Consider the following 27,703-nt stretch of genomic DNA (forward strand, 5'->3'; position numbering starts at 1 on the left):
GGCTGATGTCAGAGTCTGTCACCCCTTTCAATTGTTTATTTTTTTTTTGTTGCAAAAAGTCATTCTGCTGGAGCTTGTTCATGCCACAGCAACATCGGTCGGGGTGTACAAGCTTGAAGACTCTGTAATCGCTTTTGTCAGTCAGAAATAAATCATAAAATAAGAGTGCAAACTCCTTTCCTGGTGAGGCTAAACCAAGGGGCACAACTGGCGACTTATTAGTTTAAAACCAGTTTAATCAAAATTGATAAACGATTATCCGCATGCGTTTAATTTTCGGATTTGTTAAGCCTCCAATTTGTGTTGAAACTGCTTGTTTTGCCATAAAACATGAATCAAAATAAGATAACAAGAACGTTTCTGGTGTCCATCAACAGCAGACTTTTCTTTTTACACGAAAATGTCCTTTTTGACTTTTATTCCTTCAAACAATGTTATTTCTGCTATGGCACAAAGGTACACAACTATTTCACATCAGTGTCAGAATTATTCAGTTTTCACAAGTGGTTCAGCATGAGAAATAATACTGTACACAGTTTCACCACAATCATGAAACAGAATACAAGCTGCCTGATTTACGAAGCATTTAGTGTTTCATTAAAGTTTTATTTTTACGAGCTTCCTTTTCCCCTAAACGCCCCATAACGTAGTTTTATTTCTTATAAATATAAACAGATTTACTGAAATGTAAAAATACATTTAAATCATAATAAATCATTAAGGCCAGAGAAGAATTGATATGGCACACACACTTTTTGAAAGGATGCTGTTCACTTGATGCTTCATGACTCATTGTAGCACCACGTTAGTGTTGCTCCACCATGGAGACATGTCAGTGGTAATTTTCAATGCCAATTGGCTCTGGGGACAAACATCTTAGCTCGGTAAATATTTACCCTCTTGGAGGATGTTAGTTGCTTTAATTTTTTACAACTTTGTTATATTACCTGCATTATTTACTTTGTAATTTTTCTTTTTCACTTAAGGGTATTTAATCTTGAATCTGAAGTCAACAGTTTGATTAGATTTAGGATTCAACACGATTTGATTCGTCAAATTTTCATTCTAAGATTAATGTTTTTTAGTCATGGAAACAGTTTTTACATAAACTGGTGAGATTAAATGGACAAAGGTGAAATTCCCATTGATAAAATTATGAATTTGTGCATTATAAACTAAAAGGAAAGCAAATTTTGCACACAAAAAACCCCCGCAATAAATATCTTATAAAAAATATGTTCACAGATTTAATTGCTCCATATTGCAAATTCTTGGTGACAATCAATTCAATTGGATAAATCCTTTTTTTTCACCCCAGCACACGTATAGTTTTTGTTTTTGTTCCATGAATAGTAACAAGTATGGCTAAAGTTTTTTTTTAAAAAGCAATAAAAGATATTGCAACCATTTCAAGCAACTATTTAGAAGGAAACCTGGGTATACGTTTCTTTCAAAATAAAAGTCCACCGGAGCGGAGGTACAGACTGTTTGATGCTGCTGTCTTTGAATTGACATGTTGTTGAGAAGTTGAGATTGCTGTGGCATAATGTACATTCAATCTGAAAATTAACAGTATTATTATTGATCGGTCATCAGTCTGTTCTATTTATCCTCTGGTATAAAAAGAATGAAATACAAACATCAAATTAAGCAAAAACCAAAAACATGGGATTGTAATATTTGGAAATAACTTAAATCAATCAAATATGGCCAAATTATTATAATTTCTTTGTAATAACAATGTTTATGTGATCCGCACAATATGCAAAAAAGACTTGGTGCAATTCCTCCATATTGAGCATGTAGTTAAGAAACTGCTGAGGGGAAAACACCGGTCAAAAGGGATCAAAAGAAGATGTCCAGCAGAACCAAACTCTTCTTGTAAGATATGTGACCTCCGTAAGCCACGTTCACACCGTCGTCTGCAATGCACATTCAAGCGACCACTTCCAATGAAAAGTCACGTTTCAGGTTTCAGCTACGTTCACACCTCCCTTAACACTTCCAATGAAAAGTCAATATAAAAGCGCGTAAATGCGTGTTTTGAGCTACTGCGTTCAAAACTCTTGTGTAAACGCGTAACTAGCACTTTTTTAAGACCATTTTCAGGCTCTATGTACGATATGCACAGCTATTGAACCAGGTCGAACTTTGACCAATCAGAGACTAGGATTTGGTAGTGACTTATGGATGACGTCCTTTTTGATTCACAGAAGTTCCAAGTGTTTGAAAATTGATCACGGAGAGGAAATTAATAATTGTGGTTTGTGTCCGGCCGGAAATATACGACACCAACTCTTTCATACATTGGAATAGACTTGTTAAAGAAAAAGCCTGGAGCAAGACTTGTGAGAGTTGCACCACTTCGATATTTCACACAAAGCCTCTTCCAACTGTAGGTGGTGGACATGTGCTAGAATTGGCTAGTAACAGTCCAGTGTGAACATGCTAAACATGCCCGGTGCGAACATAGCTTTAAGCAGCCAGTAACCCCATACCATCAACGTCTCTGAGCATTTCCAGTTTTTCTCTGCACACTCATCTTCCAATACTTCATGGTTGTTGACTAAACTTGAGTTCCAGCATGATCTTTGCAGACTCATTCCTTAATCCTTCTTTGATCCAGTCATCCTTGAACTCCAGCTGTAGAGCAATAAAACCTTGTTTTCTTTTGCTCAGCTGTAACTGATGGTTTGGATTTGGCTTTTTCTGCATCTAAGTCCTATTTCATTCAGCTGATTTCTCACACGTCTCTCACGAGGAGACTTCTTTTTCTTTCATTTGTTTGCCATTTCTTTTGCTGCATTATCTTCAATATGCATTTGTTTTTTTTCTGTCTAGAGAGTCATTTTTCTTTGTCTAGCTTTTATAGCCTTCCACTTTATTTGCTCTTGCTTCAAATTTTAGACCCGGCAGACTGAGAGCGTGTTTTGCCACATGTTGGATAACCTTCTTAAATGAGTTTCTTAACCCCTAACATCGGCTTTAACTGACAGTTTGTCAGCTAAAGCATCGTCAGCGCCATTTTCCCTGCAAACCAGCCAACAGGTCAGAAAACGCTTTTGATGGTCAGACTATTTACAGTAATGCAGTTTGTTCCACATTTGCAAAGGCATTAAATACACATCACATATAATTACAACTATTTACATGCTTCTTATTTTCAGGTGGAAACACCCCGCAAAAACAGAATGTTGTAGTGTTCAAAAAAGTCTTTTTTTTTACTTTTTACAGCTTTGTTTACCTTTTGCCATAAATAGAACAGAATATTTTAACATCCTCCAAGAGTGATTTTATGTTTTGTTATGACGGTGTGTAAATTTGAAGCCACATTTCACAAATGTCAAGTGACTGTTCCTCTTTCGCGTTGGAGCTGTTCCATGATGAAGGGGGGAAGGAAAAAACAGCATGATGTCACTTTACCAAGACGTTTGTAACAGTCAGTGCAAATCTGCTAACCTTCCAACATCCCATCAAAGTCCTGCCTTGACTTGGAGAAACTTTGAAGTAGAAAAGACCCGGACTCAGGCAGGTCAGTGCAGTATTTCTGTCATCACACTGTTGATCAATATCAGTTTGGTCATGTTAAACTGTGATGTAAAGAAAGAAAAATGAACTATATGATGACCAGTTTCCCAACTGAATTTAAAACGATGATATTTTATAATGCCTCATGGGAAAAAAGAAATCATGAAGATATGCCCATAATGAATTAAAAGTAAAAAAATTAAATAAATAACTGTCTCTGCAGAGTTCATACTGAGTAATTTTGCAAACTCGCTATTACATTGGCCAAGTTTATCTCTCTGCAAAAAAAAAGAAAAAAAAGAAATTTGCTGTATTTTCCCCTCACCTCCAACCCTGCAGCTCCTTAATTTCACAGGAAAATGAGCCATAAGAGTAAAAAAAAACATTTACATCAGCAAAAGATATTTCAGGCAGAGATAATGGCTCAATGTGCTGCTCAATGATCAGAGCAGCCAGCAGGCTTTGCAGTCTCCTGTGTTCGTCCCCATCGCTGTCTCACTCACAAAATATCTAAAGTACATGATGGCGAAGGAGCACTAAATACAGATCTCCTGAGGATAAAGAATGGAGAGGGTATGACAGCAATAAATTGCCTTTTTTTCCCGCGAGCCTTACTCCAGACCTACCTCGGCATGCCGAGCAATTTGAATTGTGTTGTAATTGCTTATGTGGCTTTTCTCTCTGAGCTGTTTCAACAATGGAATTTGATTTCATTGCTTTTGCCCATGGTTGAGTTCCTAGCCATTTGATGTGGCAGGAATAATATTAAGTGCTGTGTTAACAAAAGGGACAGAAGAAGACTGACTTTTTGGTGCACCAAGTGAGAAGAACCAATCTAATCTTTGCCATCTACAGTTTTTTTTTTTTTTTGTCAAATTGAGCAACTTCAAGTGTCTCTTATTTATTTCTTTTTTCAAAACACTTTAACTGTGGCTTACTTTTTTATTACCTCATCGTAAAGTGGATTGTGATGCTCAGCCGAAGCATGTCAGAGGGAGAAGAGGAGCTGAAGGCGCAGCCGAAAAAACGGATGTGACATGAGTCATGAAATAGAAATCAAAAGCCTTGCTCGTGCCTGGTTGCAGCAGAGTAGATGGGTACAGTTATGGAAGCATGTATAGTGAGAGTAGCCTCGGGCAATGAGCTTTTTCATGAAAGAGGGGATGTACTTTGAGTGTGAAGCTGACTCTAGATTGAGTATTTGCCCAGACAGCATGTCTCAATTCACCCATGCGCTCACGTACGTGCTAGTGTTGTTGTCTTCTTTTCACTGGCGATGAATTGAGCAAAAACACTGAAGGATCCTACAGAGGTTCCAATGGAAATAGGTACATAAAAAATTAGGCTGAGATGCCGTCTAAAGTATTATGAGTGAGAAAAGGTCGATTTCGTAAGCATCTTCCTTAGAACTGTCCCCTGTGGTTCACTCTGGGATGCGTTTGACAGCAGCAGCGGGTGGACAATGTAAGCCGAGAATAAGATTGGGGCTTCAGCTCAGGATAAGAGATGGCAGGAGAAGTAAAGGCAGCACAGGTACTACTCGGTTAGCTGCTCCCCGTTGACTTCCTCTGGCACCAGACTCAGTGTTGGAGTCCTTTTCCGAATATGGCGGAATGATGTTGAATTCATCCCTTGCGTCCTCCTCTGGCTCCTCTTCATCGCTGTCCTCCATCTATAAAAGCAGCCAAAGAGTGATTCCTCTAATTAAAATGAGCAGTGAAGCGTGGAGGGGAGGTCAGGAAGGATAAAAAAAAATCAACATTGCAGTTTACCACATGTGAGAATGTTTTAGTGTCATACAGCAAAAAGGAAAAAATGGAGAAATAAAGTTTTCAAACAAAGATGTAGAACTTACTGATGAATGTGTCTGTGTGGGAGGAATTTAGTGTACATCAGTTTGAAAACTATAAGCAAATCTTCCCATCCTGCATGTTTTAAGTGTAAAAAAAATGTCAAAAACCTGTACTAAAAAGAGCCGACAAAATGGTTATTATAAGGCTTAAAACCAAGTCAGGAAAAAATTATGTTTTTAACATGTTCTTGTGTCATTTTTTAGATGATGAAGGACATATGTATAAGGAAGATTAAGCTTAAAATAGCATTTCTGAGTAGTTCTATAAGAATTGTGAATCAGGAGCTTATTTGTTATTTAGAAAATATAATAGGCGCTTCGCTCCATTTTAATGCATCCACTTGTGGACAAATAATCCGTGTACGTCTTTATGTTCCTCGTCCGTGCTGGCATCTGGCTCAAAGCTCAGATATTGCTCGCCTATTTGTTGCACCAATGATGTTAAGTTGGGGGTGTGAGTAGTTGTAGGCTAGCATGAGATCATGTAAACGGATGGGTGACGGGAAGGGGGGCAAGGTTATTATAAAGGTATCAATACTATAATATAATATAATATAATATAATATAATATAATATAATATAATATAATATAATATAATATAATATAATATAATATAATATAATATAATATAATATAATATAATATAATATAATATAATATAATATAATATAATATAATATAATATAATATAATATAATATAATATAATATAATATAATATAATATAATAACCACAACTCTAAGGTGAATTTTTAATTACCTACTGCGGCTCTGCAGAAACTATGTCCTAGAATATGTCAGGTTTTCTGGTTTTGGTTAAACACAGCATAATATTCATTAAAAGATCACTAGGAACACTTTAAAATAGATCAAAAGATGATTGAAGTGGATTTTAAAATATTTTTACATATGTAAATTAAATTGATAAATAAATAAGATATATTGCGGTTATTTCAAACAATTTTCCCAAATGGGACATTGCTCCACACTTGTGTCCACTTTTCAACTCTTTACTTTGTCCCTTTTTTATGAAAGGTCACACGTTGTGTGATTTATCCACTCATTAATCAAAAATATTTGATAAAAAAAATGTAGCTGTGTCTCCAGCTGTTGTAGCACTAAACACATTTCCAGGTCGCAGGATATTTGAACTTGCGATGTGACCGCAGAGCGGACATGCTCAGCTGATCTTCTTCAAGAGTTCTGGAAACACCTCCTTAATCTTTTGCTGTTTTTTTATTCCTCATTTATAAGATATTTTAGCATTTTCTCATCAACAAAATGGCTACCAGTCCAGCCGTTTGGTAACACCAGGGGTCCCCAAATCCAGACCTCCAGGGCTGGGGTCCTGCTGGTTTTCCAGAAACCCTGCCTTATTTGCTGCTGATCAGGTGTGTTTAGCTAATAAGGAGCTTCAATGGCAGGTTGGTTGAACAATATGTAGGACAGCGGCCCTCGAGGTCTGGATTTGGGGACCCCTGGGTAACACCAACAACACAAATATATGATGTCCAAAATTCCAATGTAAAGAGCTGCTGGGCATCGTGCAGATGTGTTTCATGGTGATGAAGGTGAGATAAAAAAGCCTGGACCTAAATATATATAAAAATCAACTGTCCTACCACTGCACTACAGCTGCCCATTATGTTTGAGAGCATGAAACATAATTTAAATATTTTAACTCTTATTGTTTTTACGCACAGACCAGAAATACAAAAATATATATGTTTTTTTAATATTCTCAATATGCTTTTTTCCTGTTACACTTGTTAGCACAATATAAAGGTGGAACTGTTACATTGCAATGTTCACTTTACTGCACCCATGAGAAATAATCCAACTGTTTTCAATAGGGGTGATTATTTACTATAATGTAACAACAACCAACACAGTGGACAACTCACATGTGATGTCAGCAAGAAATGATCATGCCATCATTCCAGTTCAATGTGTGGACACACTTTGAATTTAGCAAAGACACATGACCATGCAGTGTGCTAGAATGTTCAGTTTGGATTATTTTGATGTGGAAAAACAAAACGGTTTTCATTCATTCTTGTGTACTTGTTTGCACATATTTAATTTACAGTCGATTATCTTGAAAGAAATACAAGGAATCTAAAAAAACGTCACCTGCACTGTTTGAGTCACACTGGTTGAAGTTCTGGCTAAAGATGTCCCGGATCCATTTTAGGCCAGTGAATCGAATTGTTCAAAATGAACCAATATCGAGTAGGAATCGTATCATCAACCACAAATTATGATTTTAATCGAATCATTATTAAAATGAATCGTTACACCTCTAGTTTTCAGTTAGAATGCATAAACTGTATAAGAGCTTCTGACTGGAGTGAGTTGATGTTTAGTATGAGGAGGATTACAGGCATGAGTATGGAGTATACTTGAAAATGAAGTGTAAGTCTAACTCACTAAAAACTAATCCTCCTCTACTGCACAGACAGGATAGCAACAAAAATTAATCTGAGATTACAGAAAAGGTTTTGACAGTCCAGGAGATCTGCTGGTGTTATTGCCTGATGTAAAGTCAGCTGAAGAATGTGCATGGCATACAAAAAGAGACTGAGCCGGGGGAAGAAGTACTTACACTGTTCAATTCTGTGACTGTGTTCTCTCTGACATGGTCGCTCTCCTGGAAAACATGTGGAGGGAGCTGAGATACTGGCGCAAGGGTTTGTTCCACCAGAGGAGGTGCAGAGATCCCCATGGAGCTGATGGCATTGCCTGAAAGGAGATTGCCAGGTAACTCCATCATTTGTAAACTGGGTGAAACTGTCAGTGCTCGCATTTAAACTTTAGGGCATCTTTGATGCTGCAGAAAAACATGGCTTTAACTCTTGCCTTTGCATCACTTTAACATTTACATGTATTTATCTGTGCATTTTCTCCAGGCCTCCAGTGTATTTTCTGTTTACTAAGGCAGAAATCTTTTTAAACAAAATAATATTCAATAGTAGCAAGAAAATAACTTTCAATTTTCCAAAATTTATGCTCAAACTTAAATACCCACTCCAATTAGAATTGTGTTTTTAACATGTTCTGGTGGCATTTTCTAATGATGAAGGACGTATATAAAGAAATTTTAGGGAATTTCTTTATTCAAGTTGTGGTGAATCAGGAGCCGATGCAAAAATGCCATTGGAAAAATCTTATAGTCGTCACATACAAGCTACAATTGGCGGGACATGATCTCCCTGCTCCGCTCCATTGTGATGCAGCCACTTGCAGACAAATAGATCCATGTGCGTCTTTGTTTTCCTCGCCTGAGCTGGTATCTGGATCAAAACTGTACAGCTGGATAGGTCCGATATTGCTCGCCATTTTTGTTGCACCAGTAATGTTAGGTTGGGGTTAGGGCTGAATAATATGCTGCAAATTTATCGTTATCGCGATATCAAGCTGTGCAATATGCATATCGCAAAAATCAGCAAAAATCGCAATAAATGGTTACCTTAAATGTGCTAAAACAATCTTATGGCAGTTTGAAGCATTTAACGAATCAAATAAATCCATTCATGCATTTGACCAATCGGATGGACCCTTCCACGTTGTTGACCAATCAGATGAGCCCTTTTATGTTAGATATTTGCATCCTACCGCGACGAGGGTCATTTGGAGTATAAATTTTAAACTGTTGCAATCAAATGGGAATGATGTTTTTGGTTGTTTTGCTATTTGTTTATCTACCGCAAATTATATCATTATCACAATATTGATCACTCATATTGCATATCGCAAGTTTATCCTGACATAGTGCAGCCCTAGTTGGGGTTGTGAGGGGCTGCAAGCTAGCAGGAGAATGTAAACACATGGATGATGGGAAGTGGGGGCAGGCGTACTCCGTTCCAACAGTCCAACCCACAACTTAGAAGAAAGTTTTATTGAGCTTTTGCCGCTTTACAGAAACTATGTCCTAGAAAACGACACAGGTTTTTTGATTTTGGCTAAAAACAGCAAAACGTGTCTTTAATGACAAAAATAACTTTATATAAAATAAATTTTTGTCAAAAAAATATGTTGTTTGGTTCTATTGGAGGTTACTAATAAATTCATCTATCTATATCTAAGTATTAAAAAATGTCTTGGCCAATAACATTTTAATATTAAATTGTAAAAAATTGAATAAACTTGCTTTTATGTTCAAATAACCCAAACAAAAATAAATGAATGAATAAAATCTTTTTTGAAGATCCAAGGAGCTTTTTTACATCTCCACATTGGTTTAAATAACATTTCCAAAATGGTTTACAAACCTTAAATCATAAATTAGGTGAAAGTTTTTTTATTATAAATATATTGTGTAACCTATACAGTTCACACATCATGTGACTGTGCAACATGTTTTCATTGTTGTTTTTTAGTATATTGTAGGTGTAGCCCCAGTTAAAAAACTCTAAGTCAGCTTTCTCTGTTTTGCAAAACGAGGACGACCTTTTCAGGCTCCATTTTTTGGCGACGAGTCAACGAGAATCCACATTATGTTTATTAGAGTTGTTCAAAGTATTCATTGACTCCACAGAGCTTGAAAATCACATTCATATTTGGCAAGCAGCCAGACACCAGGGAAAGGCGTCTCCTGCTATGCATATATTTAGAAGAAAAACATTACGGTTCAGCGATTCACTTGCTCGATCCCCAATTACGACCCTCCTCATTTGAATTCTGTATCACTGCAAATTATAAAGTGCTTTGTTAGATCAGCATCTCAACGTTAATTTAGATAATATTCACATCTGACAGCTAAAAGATAACATTTCCTCTGTTATTATGTTGACACAGAGAGCAGATTGTCAGCAAAGATTTATGTAGTCAAAATGATCAGCATGTCAATCTACTGCCCTGTTTGCCAAAGATGCCGATGAAGGACAAATGGACCAAAATACCAAAATTATCCATCTGGAGAATTAAATTTTAAACACACTTGTGTGTATTCTGGGTGATTTTTAGCTGAATGTGTTTTTTTAGTGATAATCCCTTACTTTCTTTTAAAGACCCATTCCAAATGCAAATACTGTTTTTGGAGTTTTGAAAATATTCTTGTAACATTTTTCTGATGATGGAGGATATATATTAAGAAAATTAAGATCAAAATGGCATTTCGGAGTATTTCTTTATTAAAATCCTTGTGAATCAGGAGCAGATGAAAAAATGCTGCTGGAAAAAAATTGTATTTGTGGTACAATGGGCGGACCAAAAGCTCCCTGCTATGCTCCATAATGGGAAAAGGGAGGCGGTGCTGCTCTGCGACAACGATCCACAACACAGATGCACATTTCTAAAACTACTGAAACTCGGCAGAAACTTTGCCCTGGAAAATAACACCGTATTTTTGTTTTTGGCTAAAAACTGAAACTCTTTTAAAATAGCTGGACATATAATTGCAGAAGGGCTTTTAAATTTTGTCAAAATGTATGGTTTATAGCATTTTATTGTGAAGGCACATCTGATCTGAGCCTGTTTCCAGCCTCGACGCATCTTACTCACGCAGACACAGGTTGTTGCTAAACATCTGCAGGATGCGCTGACAGCTCTGCCACTCGTTCCCGCTGCCTTCACACGTGCACCACTGCGACACCTCTGTGCTGCTGTTGCTCACATAGTTGGGCGTCATTATGGTTCCTGTTCATACACACAGGAAAGTCAAACTGCAAGTGCAATCCTAAAAGTCGCCTCAAAGCACACATCACTTTAACTTGACTTTGAGATCGCACCTTGATCAAAAGTCGAGACAGTCTGCAAACAATGTTAGAAAGCCTAAAGATCCAGATTCAGCACTTTTCCAGCTCTCAATATTTATAATTGTAGGCACACAAAATTACTTTTGGAGGGTGGGAAACAGCAGAAAACAATATTACCTGCACCTTTCTGTTGAATTGCTGAAAATGCTGTTTTTGAATCAGGTTTAAAACCGTTTTTGACTGAATCCCCAAAGCAACAGCTTTTGACAAGTGACCCCTCGTTTCTCCCAAGAGCTTACCTCCATTTTGTGCAACAAATAAACCAAATGCAGGCAGGATGCAAATATACAAACTATATAAATGATTTTTTTTAGTGTTTCCTATTTATATCAAAAAGAAAAAATCAGTTTTTGTGTTGCTGCAATCACCTATGAGTCCAGCGTAGGCCTTCAGACACACGACTCGGCTTTCTCTCACACAGCCAGAGGCAGAGAAGGAGGAAGCCTGGCAGTTGTGTTGGAAATCAGCAAATCTGGATCTGACACACACACACATGAAACAATGCACAAAACATGATGAGAGGTTTATTGTATCAACAAGATCTTAAAATTAATATGTTATAAAAACATGTTATACTGCCATTATTTATAGAAGACAAACAGAAGAGCAGTGTCTCTGTCTTCCCTGCTGCCCTTCTCCTCATTGTGTCCTGCAGAAATGTAATTCTGTTGTGTGGACAATGCATGCAGCTCTTATTAATTTTTTAAAATGTTCTCATAAAGTTAGATTTTTTTTTAATCTCTGATTTGTTTAAGTTGCTGACATCCTGTCAGGATGGAGTTTTCACTGTGAAGAATAAAAAAGTCTGTCATGCCGTCTTGTATGTTGATCTTTTTCTTTTTTAGTTTATTTCTTGTTAGATTGTGAATCTCAGGTGTGATATATTTTTCTCCCTTCTGAATTGTGCTTACCAGCTTTCCTGCTGTGTATCAATCCCAGTGGTGCAGAGTGACCCGATTTTCCTATGTGGGCTTTCTTATTGTGAGTCTTTGAGGGTTTTTGTTTTGGTTCAATCTCCGTTTTATCATTTTGTGCCCAGAACAGCCTTTTGGCTCATCGTTTTTGTTTTTCAAGTAACTCCCAGCTCCTGAACTGGAAACCTACTCTTGACCGTGACACATTTTTTATGAATTAGTCTTTTCATATTTTAACAATGCATCATTGTACGGGGAGCTTTGGCTGCTTTGTTGTGAAGCTTCACTTCATTTAAGTAAATAATAAAGCGAATGACTAACAGCACCTGAAAGAAACTGTACTTCAATTGGGGTTGCTTTTAACCCTTTATTAGGAGCAGACAGTCCTTCACTTTACATTTGAAAGTGAAATTTTACATTTTTAAAACATCTTCATGGCCTTGAAGACCCACTGTAATGAAAATTGTTTTTTTTTTACATGTTTCTGTGGCATTTTTTTTGTGATACTGGACATATATCAACCCTTATCCTCCTACTTTATAATTTGTTTTATATATATATATATATCTTTAAAACGTTTTTTTGACAACACTTGACAATCATCTTTTGAGTATAACCACAGCTTTTTTTTTACAGATTTCTTTTTGATCATATAACACAATAATTGAAACAAAATCTGAAACTGTCCAAAAAGATCAATTCCGAGTGGTAAATTTAGTCATTTTTTTTCTATTGCAAAAATTGAGGTCAAATTGTTATTATGTTTTAAAATGATCAATAATCAAATATGTAGAGACAAAAAAAATGAAAAAATCCACAACAAGGCAAAGACAAGGTCAAAACAATGAGAAAACTTTTTGAAACCTTTACGCTAAATTCTGATTGAAAACAATGCTAATGGGGGGGGGGGGGGGGGGGTTATTCCTAATTCACTGTAAACAGCTGACGTGATTAAATAACTCACTCGTGAGTTCTGAGACTACTGACGATTAAGAAAATTGAGCTTAAAATTGAATTTCTGAGTATTTCTTTTTTCAAGTTGTTGTAAATAAGAAGCAGATGAAAAAATGCAGTTTAAAAAACAGATTTTAGTTGTGACGTAATAGCTACAGTTAGCAGGCCACAAGCTCTCTGCTGCGTTCCACTCTGATGCATCCACTTGGACACAAATAGATACACGAACGTCTTCGTTTTCCTTGGTTAAGCTTCAAACTGTACGGCTGGTAGCTCCGAAATCGTTCATTGTAAGGGGCTGTATGCTTGCGTGTAAACAGAGATCTCTCAGTCTCTCAGTTGCTCCACCCATCTGGAGGTGAATTTCTAATGAACTCCTGCCATTTTGCAGAAACTATGTTCTAGAAAATGACATAGGTTTTCTGATTTTGGCAACAAAAAAAAGGCATAATAATAATCAAAAGATCACCGGGGACGTTTTAAAAATGGGTTAGAAACTATGATCTGAATGGGACTTTCACGGAGTAAACTAATCTGAAAGGAAATTCCATTCCATTTTTCAAATTTAAGGTAATTAACTTTGACAAAAGGATTAAAAACGTACATAAAGAAATTATCTGCATTTCTGGCTTCGATAAGTGAACTCATGCTGCTTAATGGAAAGAGCTGAATTTCAGAAAATCAGGATGGGTTCTCGATGTGCTTTTTCACCTATTTACCAATTTTAACATTTCAACACAGGCTAGACTTCAGTAAACATAATCACGTTGGAGATCTATGAAAAGCGGGAGAAAAATGATGAAACAGTTTGCCACAGAGCCGAAAAAGATGAATCAACCCATTAGTCATCAATAATCTAAAAATAAATGACAGCTGTTCTGATGGCTGATCATTGAAGTTATTTTACCAAGCAAAACATCTGAAAATATTAAAGAAAAATTGACTAATGCAAAGCAAAATAATCAATTTTCTTTCTCAAAGTGACATTAAAAGAGCAGTCAATGCATCTCATAGTTAGAATGAGCTAAGCTTTCCCATTTAGGCCATAAACAATGTAAATGTTTTTACCAACAAAAATATTCTAACTTAGTTTGTATGACAGAGTTAGAAATGTTATCCCTTTCAAAGCCCACCCTCACTTAATTACTTTTCGTTATGCTTGAATAAAGAAGGCATACCTGATATTTTTTAAATATTGCTTTGCTTTTATTAGCAAATACATATTTTAACCCTTTTTTTGAATCTTTTTGACTTTTTTATTGCCGTTTGTGCAATCAAAGTTGACCTTAAAAAGCTTTTTCTACTTGAAAAGTACTTTACATAGTAAGTACAGTTCAGCTTCGGGACCAAAGTTGTACCTTTTAGTTTGGTTATCTACCACAGCTGAGCTCTGCACTTATTAGTCAACCTATGTTCTCACCTCTCTGTGGCAAAGACTTCAGGATAAGAAGAAACAGCTGAAGTGGCTCAGCTCCTCTCTTTAGAAGCTTACTGTGGCCTTCTGGGCAGAAGCCTGGAGGCCAGGACATGCTGAGTGAGTTTTGGAACCCTTTTATGCGAGAACCAATAGAAGCAGGGAAGCCAGCGTGGATCTACTTTTGTAGGAAGTTTGGAGAAAATTCCTCAACAGCTGCACTGAATATATTCAGTCCCAAATGAGTTCTGGTCTTAAAAAGGTCACATTTCATGCCACTCACAGCGATCTTACCTACACAGCTCATCTCTGGAGCAGTAGTTCTGTAGGCTGAGGCAGTTGGGCTTCACAACTCTTTCCTCGCCTCTCTGGTTCTCCTCATAGGAGCATGACGGGACGATGGTTTTCCTCCGGCGCTCCCCACACAGAGTGTCAGTGCAGGGACAGAAGAGCAAAGCAAAGCTGTACTCCTCTGGGACACGCTCCAGGAAGCGCCGCAGAGCTTTGTGGCATTTCTGGCGGTTACAGCTGTTGTCAGTTTGTGTTACCGGCTTGGTGCAGGCAACAACATATTCTGACCGCAGTGAGCCGCATTTCTCGAACAGCCCACAGTTCTGTGCTGCCTTCAAACACTGGTTTTGCCCATCCACGGACAGAGAGGATGCTTTTGGAGAAGTGCAGCAGAAGAAAAAACACAAAGTCATGCAGATGTGGGAATATGAAAAGCAAAATCCGAACTTTATTAGATCTACCTGAAACAATGGAGGCCATTCGATACATCTCAATGTTTCTCAGCAGATTTAATTCCAGTTCCTCATACGGTGACACCTCGTACTCTTCATACACTAAAGCAAAGGGCACAAAAAGACCACATAGACTTTGGAGTTGATTTTTAAAGAGCCCGCTGCTCGGCACATGCCAGTTTTTCACCCACCTCCGAACCTCACAGTCCAGTAGACCCTGAGGCAGTGTTCCTCCCTGCGAGAGCCACGCTGACACTTGCAAACTTGAAGTGGGCGATAATGCTGCAGTGAGCTCTGAGCCTCCAGGCACTCCAAGCGAGCATCTGGACCGAGAGGTGCCACTGCTTCCTCCGCCGAGCAGTACTCCAACAGCTGATAAAGTCCCATGCAGGACTGGTCCTGGAGGCACCTCTGCTCTGCCTCTAGACAGTCCAAGGATGGAGACACTGCAAGACTACCTGAAGGAAAAGCAGAGGTGGAAGTCATGGGAAGAAAGCTTCAGCATTCACTTTAGCCCTTAAATGGACTTATCCTTTAAATTAATTTAGACAAAATAGCAAGAGGAGTGCAGTCTAAAGAGCTGAACTAACGTTTATTTCATTTCATCGTACTACAAAGACGATGAAATGAAATAAATGATTATTTAGACAGATTACAGTATGTTACATGTTAAAACTCTTACCAGACATTACCAAACTATTTTTTTGTATTTTTCCATTGATGATGATTGAGACGTTTTTGCATCAAACTCGTTCCAATCAAAAGGCATCCAAAATAATGTCCATATTCTTCCACTGACAGTTGATTCACTTCCAAAGTATGCCTAGGAACCTATGTGCTGTAGCAGGTTGTAATTCTAACAAAGCGGTGTGAGAACAGAGAGCTTTCAGCAACTGAGAGGGGAAGGGGGGCGGCCACAACTCAGAGTCGAATTTCTATTCAGTTACTGCCGCTCTCCAGAAACTATGTACTAGAAAATAACTCAGGTCTTTTTTTTTGGCATAATCAACATAAAAATTAAAAAAAAAAAAAAAACAAACACAGGCGAAACTCATGTAATAGATCAAAAGATGATCACAGTGCAAATTTTAAGGGCTGTCTTGTATTTCTTAAGTCAATCTCCACTTTTTTTAATGACTTTCTGTAACTCTGTAGGATTTTCAACTCATTATACTCATTACATTACCTATGGTGCCCCCCTTTGTTTTCTAAATTATCATTAATTCTTTGTTGTTTCAGGATTGAGTCCGATGTAAAAACCACAATAGAACTGTTTTATATATTTACTTGTTTAGTTTTTTTGTTTACTCATCTTTACAACAGAAACAACAAAAATAAAAACAATTTTGAAGATTTAGACAGTAATTCTGCATGAGCTATAGTATCTGTTTATATGGGTCAATAACTTAAAAAAACTTTTATGGTTTATTCTAATGTTAAAATCCAAACAGAAAGCCGGGTATCACCACGTTCTACGTGTTTCTGACATGTTTCCACAGCAGATGAATTTCTCTGTTTTTTTGTGTTTTTTTTTGTGTTTACCTCACTGCGTTAACTGAACCTTTTACTATTCTGTCAAACCTCATTTTACACACTATATTGGTAAATTGTTTCTTACAGGCAAGTGTTCAGTGGTTTTTAGATATGCAAAAATCTCATTTATATTCACAAAACTTTTCTGGCAAATTCAGAAAAATAGACCTAGCAACTTTATTATTTAAGCTAAAAAATAAAAGAAAAAAACACATGTGAAAACCTTCCCATAATGCTGTTACATAAAAAAATACTTTAAGGATTTTAGCCATTTGAACAGCTGGGGGCAAAGCCATTTGCAGCAAAGAGACCATCCACGGGGAGCAAGGTTTACACCAATGTCAGGCGCTCTCTGAGGAAATTCAACATTTCCAAGCAATAAATGTTATTTTGGTTTCCAATGTTGCTTTCACACAATGCTTTCCCCACACCACCCCACCTCCCGTTGGAATGCAGCAGCTGCTAGTCCTGGAAAAACACATGCCATGACCTGAAGTTAATGTGTCCATATGCAAAATGATGATCACATGAACACAGGTCAAATGTGGCGCTCTAAATGTGTCTCTTCTCCTACAAATGTGCTATTCTGAAAGCTAACTCTGTGTCCTCTGCGATAAAGACTTTTCATCGATACATTTCTGACTGGAATGATGGGAAAACTGCTAATCGTTTCCTAATGTTGACTTTTTTTCTCTATGAGAAGCACAATGCGGGAAGACCCAAACAGCCCGAGGCAGACAAAGGGAAAAAAAAAAAAAACTAAAAGCTAAAAAAAAAATGGTTCTGATGGAGAGGAAATTAATTTTCTCCAACATGACACATAATTGTTCCCACAAATTACATGTGCACAATGATTCCAGACTTAGCAAGTAGTTGGGGTTGACACTGTGCAAACAATTTTCCCACTTCATCATATTCATTTTTTCTGTAACACGGCATTTGCGGGGAAAGACAGAAAGGTGTTAAGATCTGAAAAATAAAGAGACTTAATGAATACCGCCTATTAAAAAATACATGTCTTATCCTTAGATACCTCAAGATAGAAACCCATACTGTATATCACACAAGCTCATATGCAGACACACACAATTGTGTTAGATTTGTCACACACTTCGATTAAGCACCTGCTGAGAGGCGCTGCAAAGCTCGGCTGCCATACAATTCTGCTGCTGCATGTTTTGCAATCTCAGGCACTGCTTGAGGTCCGCGTCTCACCTTGGTATGAGATATATCATAAACAGAAGCCGCGCTTCATCGTCGCTGCAGGAAAACTTCCAAAGCTACCGCAGTGACTCCATAGGAGGTGGTGGGGGGGGGGAGATCAAACAGAGTGGTGATTCACAGTCACAGCACCCCAGGATGTATAGCAGAGATGATCACCTGTCTGTCTGCCAGGCACAGGATTTTCATAATTACGCCAACGTGTTAAATCCCACAGTGTTCAGCTGCAGTTTAAACAAGCTTCACATAATCTGTTGTTTGGGCACTGAACATCATCTTTATTATTCTTTCTCAGTGTTTTCCCCCTGAGGCTTAACCGCTGATGAATCAAGACGATCACACATTTTAAGGTTATGAAAGCTTTTCACTGCTCATCCACACTCCCATGAGCACTGAATGTTCATGAATGAAATCATCGTACAACCATAGATACTGTCGAGTCTGCAGCTCTGTCGAATTTTTTTCAATCAACACTTGTGTTGATGAACAAGGGGAAAAGGATCATAAAACAAAAAGCTCATTTTTCGGCATTTGCAACCTGATGTGAAGGTAAAGGACAAACACAGGGCTGGAGAAAAAAGAAAACAAAAAGGAAAAAACACTGAAAACGGAGATGAATTACTGTGATATGTGTGTCGTAATACACTCTATTGATTTCTCGCTGGAGTGATTAATAGAATTTGTGAGGCAGAGCTGATGAGAATTAACGTCACCACACACACGGCCGATGTTCACATGGAGCAACACTTTTCTGCAAACTCCTTTTCAAACACGTGGGATGGGCCGCGGAGTGTCCAGATTGTTGGGCAGTAATTTAACTGGAGTGGAGACTGTGGTGTAAAAGTGTGATGATGATATGAAATGTGCTCAGGCTTTGTGACAGCAGAGACTTGTCGACAGGAAGTCACAGACTGGAGAAGGAAATTGCAGCGAAGCAATAAAAAAAAAAGAAAAAATGGAGCAAAAAGAGAAACTTGCCAACAACTACTTGTTACTATTTGTGCTCATTCATCTCCAGTGTAGTCAAAGTGGTTGCATCACCTCTCATGGACGTGAAATAAGTTTGTGCTTTCAAATTTGAATGTTTTTAAAATTAATGTTTAAGAATTTACAACCAAAGCCTTTGTTACTCATCAATACCCAAGATCTGACAAATAATTTCAAGATCAAAATGAATATAAACACAACTAAAGTTGATCAAAATCAACCCAGAATAAAACCTTTCCTGCAACTGTTCATTCACAATCAAACAAAGCTTTTAAATATTTACATTTTTTTAAAGTCCCACTCCCATCATCTTTTGTTCTTTTTATTAAAAGTGTTTTTTAGTGGTCCTTTAATTATGCTGTTTTTAGCTTAAATAATTTATTTTTTTTAAAACGGTGTCATTTTAATAATAATAATGGATTGGATTTATCTGCGCTTTTCAAGACACCCAAAGCGCTTACATTATGTCCATTTTTCATTCACTCCTCATTCATACTTGGTGATGGTAGGCTATGGTTGTAGCCACAGCTGCCCTGGGGCAGACTGACAGAGGCGTGGCTGCCATTTCGCGCCTACGGCCCCTCTGACCATCACTGGGATCATTCATACACATCCACACACCAGTGGAGCCACACTGGAGGCAGGGAGGGTGAAGTGTCTTGCCCAAGGACACAACGACATTTTGGCTGGTGGGAGCGGGGATCGAACCGCCAACCCTTCGATCATTGGACGACCCGCTCAACCACCTGAGCCACTGTCGCCCATTTTCTAGGACATAGTCTCTGCAGAGTGGCATGTGTTTATAAGAAGTATGCCTCTGTGTTGTGGGCAGGACCATTTTCACTGGAGCAACCCCGCCCCCTTCCCCTCACCATTGCTGAGAGCTCGGAGCAGGGATCTTGTGGCTACATCACAACTTTTTCAAACAGCATTTTTTCCCATCTCATCTTGATTCACAATGATTTGAATAAACAAACTCAGAAATGCAAGTTTAAGCTTAATTTTCTTTATATTTGTCCTCCATCATCTGAAAAATGCCACTAGAACATGATATAAACACCAAAAACACTCTTTAATCAGAGAGAGAAAACAGATAACCAATTAGCCAACATAGATCGGCTTCTCAATTGAGCTGCTCACTCGATCTCTCAGGCAGGAAATTAGCCTGATCCGGTGGATTTTTGAAATGACAATATTTCACGCTTGCTTTTATCTCAACCAAAAACATTATTGCATTATGTATGATGCATTTCTGTGTGACTTGCGGAAACCAAAAACATTTCATAGTGACACCTGATTAACCAGCGCTTGTTAGGGTTAATGATGGGAAAGGCAGTGTCTCTCATTTTTGTTAAAATTTTTATTTATATGAGCAGGAGGACACAAAAGATAGATGTTTAAAGTAACAACTTTTTTTTAACAATAGTTTCTTCTGAAAATTAAAAAATAACAATAATAATTAACCAACTGTGATGAAAATTCATCCAAATTGTGTCACACAATGTTATTACTTCCTGCCCAGTATTTTCAAAGGAAGCCCAATGGCAAAAACCACCATGAGAGCTTTTTTAATTGACCAATTTATCACAATTAAGCATAGCCTTTTTTCAAGGAAGCTTTCATACGCAGATAACACCCAAAAGGTTACACACTTTTTTTCTTGGAGGATTTTAGAATTACAATCAGAAGTGACAATCAAACAATTGTAGTTTATGTATCACATAACAAACAAAAAGTCTAAAAGAACATACGAGCTGCACAACAAAAAGCCCTAGACATGACCTAAAAAAATAAATAAATAAACAGTTCCCTCAAATTAGCTTTTTGTGCACACAAATTTGTATTTGTGCGCAAAAAACTACTCTTTTTTGGTCACAAATTAGCATTTTATTAGCATTTGTGCGCACAAGTGAGTATTTTAGGGTACAAATTATTATCTTGTGCAGACAAATTAGCATTTTGTGCACTCAAACTGCTATTCTGTGGCCACAAATTAACATTTTATTAGTATTTTTTATGAGTAAGTTGCCGTTTTGTGTGCACAAGTTAGCACTTTATGTGCATGAATTAGTAACTTGTGTGCACAGGTTAGCTTTTTGTGTAAATAAATTAGTATCTTGTGTGCACAAGTTAGGGTTTTTGTGCTCAGAAAATGCAATTCAGTGGTCACAAATTAATACTTTATTAGCATTTTGTGGGTACAAGTTAGCATTTTGTGCAAATAAATTTGTATTTTGTACAAACAATTTAGTACAAGGTACGGAGGCCTGGAATGACATCGAAATAAATAATAAAACATGCTGAAATAGGCAGTGGTGTGCTGATGCACAGAGGTCTCATGCATTATTATTGCCACTGTGCATTTCTCGTGTTACACATTTACATATGCTGAATTTGTAAAATCCTGCTGACATCTGGCGTTATGACAGCAATCCACTCCACATTTAAACTGACACATCTGTTGTAGGTGATGTGGTTTCTTGATGACTGTAAACCAGAGCCAAAAAAACAACCTTTCTTCAATGAGCAGCTAAAGGACAACTACTCCAGCAGAGAGCACAACCCATTAACTCAACCGTCAAAGCTATGTGTTTTAAACTCTTGACTTCTTTATGTACTTCAAAAGCCTTGAAATGCTTATGTTTTCTTTGTATCTCAGTTGATTTTTTTTTCTCCTGCATCCTTGTCCATGAATACTTTTTCTTAAAGAAATTGACAGCTAATATGGAAATTTATCCATCTGGCAATAAGAAAAATAAGAAAACAAGTAGTGACAGAGCATTTGGAGTCTAAAGCTTTCTTATCCTTAAGGATGATTCCCTAAAGCACCACCTCTCCATCCTGCAGGGTGAAAATGGTTTCTTATTGGAAATGCAACCACACACAAAAACCTTTTTTTCTGTGTCAAAGTGTTTTAATCTGAAAATCCCTGTTTGCATCAAGCTCTTCTGGTTCAGTGGTGGTTGTGCTTCAGCTATCTTTGAGAGCATGTCATGATTTTAACACGCATAACCGTAAAACGGTTTTGAAGACGTGAACAGTTTTTTTGTTTTCATGTTCAGGTGGATATGAATCCACTCTAGATGCCGTTTTCCTGATGGAATTATTCAGGTGTGGCTAAAGCTCGATGTTTTTCTTTGTTTGCAGTCCTCTCCAAGTGCGTTTACACCACTCTTTAAAAGGCAGGATGTTGTAGGAACATTGTTGTCCACTTGTAATAGCACCTTTCGACATGGTTACACATCTAGCTTTATCGAGACCCCTTCACAGTCATTTATAGACTGGAGCAGATGGACGAACTGAAATCACACAGGAGTTCCACACAAATGAACGTGAAAAGCGGCCCTCACCTCACATTTCTCTTCCTCAGTGGGAGCCTGACAGTCACTGCTTCTAGTTGCAGTTGTTCCATATGGCGACTCTGCAGGAAAAACCATTCCTGACAGAAAACGCACCTTCAAACCTTTTCAAAATGTTATGCACATTTTTTTCTCCTACATAAACTAGCATTTTTGAGGCATCTTTGACTGGAGAGCAGTCGTGCTTCCCCATCTTAGCAAAGTTACATCTGACAAATTATTATAAATAAGTTTACTCCTCTTTGCCTTTTTTTTCTAAATCCTTACCCAAGTAGTAAAGTTATCTGTCATTTATATGAACAGTCACTATGACAGTTAATAATTTTGAGATACAAAACTTGAATTTTAGCAAATAAGGCTTTGTTAGCAAATGCAAGAATTGAACTGAAATTTACAAAAAAATAAAAACAAAAAGAATTAAAAAATCTGTGATTTCCATTCATAAACTCCATGGATCCTTTTTCCTTTAAACGACCTTGTAACATTTTTCTGACGAATACATTTCCTGTCTGTTTTTTTATACAATAGCTCTTAATTTTGATAATAAATGTTTAGCCTTCTTCATTTCAGCTGTATAGAAAACAAATTCAAGTAAAGAAATGTTTTTTTTCGAATGACAATTAAAATGACAGGATAATAAATTAAACCATGATGAATCATATAATTACCTCATAAATCTAAATGATTTAATCAAATATTTTGGCAGTGATACCCTCTCCAACTGGTGAACTATCAAGCTGTTGCTTTAATACCAATTCATCAAAACAACTGAACTGATTCTAACACCATAAAAACACATTTATTACTACTATATCTGTATATATGTCCAATACTAAAAGATTCCAGCAGTTTCTGGAAACATTTAAATCCAGAGAAAATTTTTCAAAATACCCAAAGACAAGTCAGTACAGACATGAAACCTTTCAAACCTTCATAGCAGCAATAATTCTGTGTTGAGAAATGAATCAAACTCAACTCAAACGGCTATCAAGGCCGTGTCAAGAAAGCTATTATCTGGACTTTGTCCTTTTGTGAAAACACATAGTTTTACTGGTATATTAAAAACATAACATTTTATTCTAGACTTACATATTAAAAAAGTCGACATCTAAACAAATCCTAACAGTTTATAAATTAACTGACTAATGAAGCACTAAAAATGACCTCTATCTTTATGCTCTCTTGGCATTTTACTATCATTTCCATAACTTCCATAACGAAATCTGACTCTTTTGTTGACCACTGCTCTTTCTGTTGACACAATAAAAGCTCATTCGTTTCCTGTTCAGGGTCACAGGGTTGCTGGAGCTACGCAGTCACTGGAGGAGTACATCCCATTGACTGCGTATGAGACCTGGACTGAGCGAGTGTGATGTCACTCATGGAAAAAGGTTTTCATCCACCTCCGACGAAATGAAGTCTGCAATACGGACGCCACTATCTTGTAGCCAAACAGCGTCAGTAAGCGGTGATTGGTCCGAGTTGGTCTGAGTCATCGTATCTATGGCAACCACTCTCTCCAATCAGGAGTGAGTTCGTTGGAAGTCCACACCCCTACCACTTGAAGTGGGCTCTGAAGAATCTATCATTCAAACTTTTCAAATGATCAACATTCTTTTACTGAGGCATCAGTTTATAACCAATCACTTGAAAAAATAATTAGGATTACCAAAAACAGGTAGTAGAGCAAGAATGGTTGTTCTGACAAATAAAATGACTGAGTAATAACTGTTTATTTCTCTATAGACGTCTATGGGAATTTATCTTCTTGGAGCTTTGGGTACTTCCTGTTTGGAACGCCAAGGGGGAGGAGTCACATATAGAGTCAATGGACAGTCTAGCACCGTGCATAAAAGCTTCAGGACTTCATTTTTTTTTTTTACAATTTTACAATTTTTTCAATTTTTACAAAAGAAAGTTTAAAATCCTTAAACTTGATCCCAAACTTGTTTACCGTTATAACAGGTGTAGACACTCCGACAGAATACATTGTAAAAATCTTGAAATTAATGTTTTAAACAAAAAAAATAGAAGGTGTTGTTAGTGTGCCGGGTTTGACAGAGACTGGTCTTTTTAGAGATATTATAAAGTTTATACATACACCCCAAAAAGAGGAGACAGTAGCTCTCATCTTTTTGAACAAATGTTATGCATGCCCAACAAGGGGAAGAAAAATAACTGAAGGTTTACAGCTTTAATCGTAAATTGCTGCAAATCTTGATCAATCCGGTAGCAACTCCTTAAGAAGTGGGTGCAGAAATCCTCCCTTCATGTTCTGACACAGTGCACCTCGTACATGGCTAATGTCTCACCTAATGAGGTGTGTCACTCACTTCACACAGGACCCTCCCCCACAGCACTCCATGCTCAACGCATCAGCCACTCAGGGAGTCTGGAACGGGAGGGAATATTTCAGGCTTCTACCTACTGCTGCTGCTGAGTGCAGGCCGAAATTTTATTGTGCCAAACATTTTCTTGGCTGCACGCAAACACTGACAGCTTCCATCGGTCTGGACATTTTGGTTTGAGCGACTCCATGCAGGATGCTGAAGTCGCTGCAGTGACTGATAAGTGACACAAATTAGCGTTCAAGAAACTTGTTTTAATGAGCTTGACAGAGAGTAATCAGGTATCATGCTGATGTACTTTGGAGTTATACTTGATTGGAGGATTCTAATTAAAATCATTAGCTTTCTGTAATGAAACTGAAACAGCCAGAAAAAGGTTTTCTGTTCCCTTTTTTTTTCAAAATAATGCTTATTGGGACTACTGCCATTGAATGTTTTCTGTGCAGTCATCCCAAACAAAACACTGTTACATGCATAGGCCGCGTAAGTACTGCTTCTTAGCATTAAGAGAGGGGAAAAAATACTTGGTGGTAAGAAAATGGAGCAGATAGAGTCAGACATAGTGAGGAAAATTAGTCGCAAAGAAAATGGCCAAGTTTGTCAGTCCATTGAGGACCTGTGTAACTTAACACAGGCTCTAAATGAGCTATAATAAATCTATGACAACCGTTGTTACGGCTCAATCAAGTCCAATTAATGAGGCACCAAAATAGCAACACTCAATTAGCAGTTGTATTCTGCACTGGGACTTCTGAGTTAATCCACAGAGGTCTGTCAGCTATGAGTCAAAGTCAGGTAGGTGTCATTTCACAACACTAGTTTTTTTTCTGTTTTTGTTATTTTGTTTTTAAAGATTATCAAGGTCTCATGTTTTTTTCTTCACTTTTAATACCACTTCACAACACTTTTAGGAAAAACGTCAATGACTCTCACTTGAAATGTAAAAAATTATATTTTTAGGCCAAACAGCTCGCGTATTTCAACAGCCAGTGAAGTCCAGCAGCAGATGTTGAGCTTTTAACAAATGCCTGCTTGTTTTCCTCAGTTCTGTTGACAGACATGCTGGGAAGAAGGTTTTCCCCCGCCATTGTGGAGGTCACAGAGCAAAACAACGTCAGAGACATTAAAAGTGAAAAAAATAACATTGCTTGAAATGGAGGGCATGCCTATTTATATATTAGCCACAGCAAGACAGAGTGTCATCATACCAACACTTAACAGTCTAGAAAAACTGTCTGCAGCTCGAAAACATATTACACTATAATAACTCAGCACAGAGATTTTAACTTGTTTATTGCACAGTCATTATCTTTTTAAAGTTTTTTTTAATCTTGCAGTCAGGTGTAATGGCAGAACTAACGACAGAATGTCTCATTTGCATGTGTAATGATTCAGAACCCAATTAATTAGCACTTTGAGTAAAAAAAAAAAAACTTATTTTTTTGGAGTGATTCCACCTGAACGCCTGGCAGGTAGCTTTGACACACTAAGTGGTGTGCCAGGTGCCCAAATTTCACAAGAAAGCATTTATCACATTTCTGATACAAATCTCCATCAAACAGTTCCAACTGGCAGCATCTGAGTTTCCTTGGATTCGGATGAGCCTGGACTGCATATAGTGCTGCACACTAGCTGTTATTGTATCATGTGAAGACCACCTCATGAACTTGGGCGAACAGCAGATTAGTAGCCACAACACTTAGCAAGAGCTCACACACACACACACTGATCTAGTGAATGATGTAACTGGCTATCAATAACCACAGAGCACGAGAGCTTTCCACCTCTTTGGACGGGGACATCTTTGCCCCCTCCACGTTACTGACTTCAATCACAATTCAGAGGACCGTGAATCAGCGTGTGAACGTGAAGGAATCCAAATGCATCCACTGAAGTGTCAAATATCTCCATCTCCATCTGATCATCAAAGATTCCTAAAGCTCTGACACCCAGAGAACCCCTCATGTTACAGTTCAGAAGTTGTCAGCAGGAGACTTTAAACCTTTTAGTTGATCAACCGCTGATGTACATTTGAAGGGAAACACAAAGAGAACATATTTTAGTGTCCATGAAATATCTAGTAAACTCCAGGGAGAGCCTGCAGATCAAGACATAATGTCATTCATTTTTAAAATAGAAGATGTGCCAAGATTTTTTTGATAGACTTTTCTAAAAAGAAGTAAAATTTAAGATCTGTTTTCCACCTCATCCTTTGTAATCCTCCACATTCTACAGTATTTTCATTTTAGGAAGTCAGGTCATCTAAGTATATATTTGCAACTTTTGTAGATAATGCAGAAAAAAAAATCAGAATTCCAGTATCCATGCAACAACAGATGTGGGGATTCCTGGTTAAGTTTGGGGAATCAGACAAATATGGAGTTTTCCAGACTGGAAGAAAAAATCTCTCAAAATGATTTAAAAAAGATAAAACATGCCTACCTGGAGAGAAGAGACTTAGCAGAACTCCAATGATCAGCATTCTGTCAGAATACATTGGAGAGTTGAGATGTGATGGGGAAGTCGCACCCAGCTCGCTGCAACTCAGTGACCCGTCTCCTGCTTCATCCAGTCTTCTCCTGCTCCTCTTCCTCCTCCGCTGCTGCTGCTGCTGCTGCGCGCACCGAGACAGTTCAGGACTGTCTATGGAAAGTTGACAGAACTGAACCGGAGCGATTCAAGTTCTCGCGATTTTGTTGTCCCATTGATTTCCTTTCTAATAACTCACAATATTTATAAATTGTTTTAATTAATAAAAATCTAATTGAAGTCCTTGAACGGGAAAGATTATCAATCTTCCGTGAACAGCCAGACGCGCAGACTCCAAAGTGTGGTGGCGCACTTGCGTGTTTGGCGCAGCTCCACAGTTGTCCAGCCAGAGCGAGGTCCAAGGCGCAGAGGCTGCTGAACATGTAATGATTGGCCCCTGGATAATGTGAGAGTGTCCACGTGACGCTCAAATGTTTCCCCCGTGAGAGCAGCTGGCTTGTAGTCCCGTTAGCAGACACTAGTTGTATCGGAATCAGCCAGTGGATCAACCTGATGATCACAAGAGATGCGCAAAGCAAATAAACCGTCGTGGTTTCCCGATAGG

General features: G+C 37.8%; 1 protein-coding gene across 1 annotated transcript; it reads right to left on the bottom strand.

Annotated features, from left to right (window-relative positions):
- Positions 1-406: 406 nt before the first annotated feature.
- Positions 407-27,692, bottom strand: LOC101159692 (GDNF family receptor alpha-4). The gene is made up of 8 exons (XM_004076416.4): positions 27,052-27,692; positions 15,353-15,619; positions 15,171-15,263; positions 14,713-15,082; positions 11,505-11,614; positions 10,883-11,017; positions 7,986-8,122; positions 407-5,200 (listed from the first exon to the last, which is right to left on the bottom strand). The coding sequence occupies exons 1-8, from the start codon at positions 27,104-27,106 to the stop codon at positions 5,018-5,020; spliced, it is 1,350 nt and encodes a 449-aa protein (XP_004076464.1). The 5' UTR covers positions 27,107-27,692; the 3' UTR covers positions 407-5,017.
- Between the last annotated feature and the right edge of the window lie 11 nt (positions 27,693-27,703).

Source organism: Oryzias latipes, chromosome 14 (assembly GCF_002234675.1).
Source record: "Oryzias latipes chromosome 14, ASM223467v1".
Taxonomy (NCBI): domain Eukaryota; kingdom Metazoa; phylum Chordata; class Actinopteri; order Beloniformes; family Adrianichthyidae; genus Oryzias; species Oryzias latipes.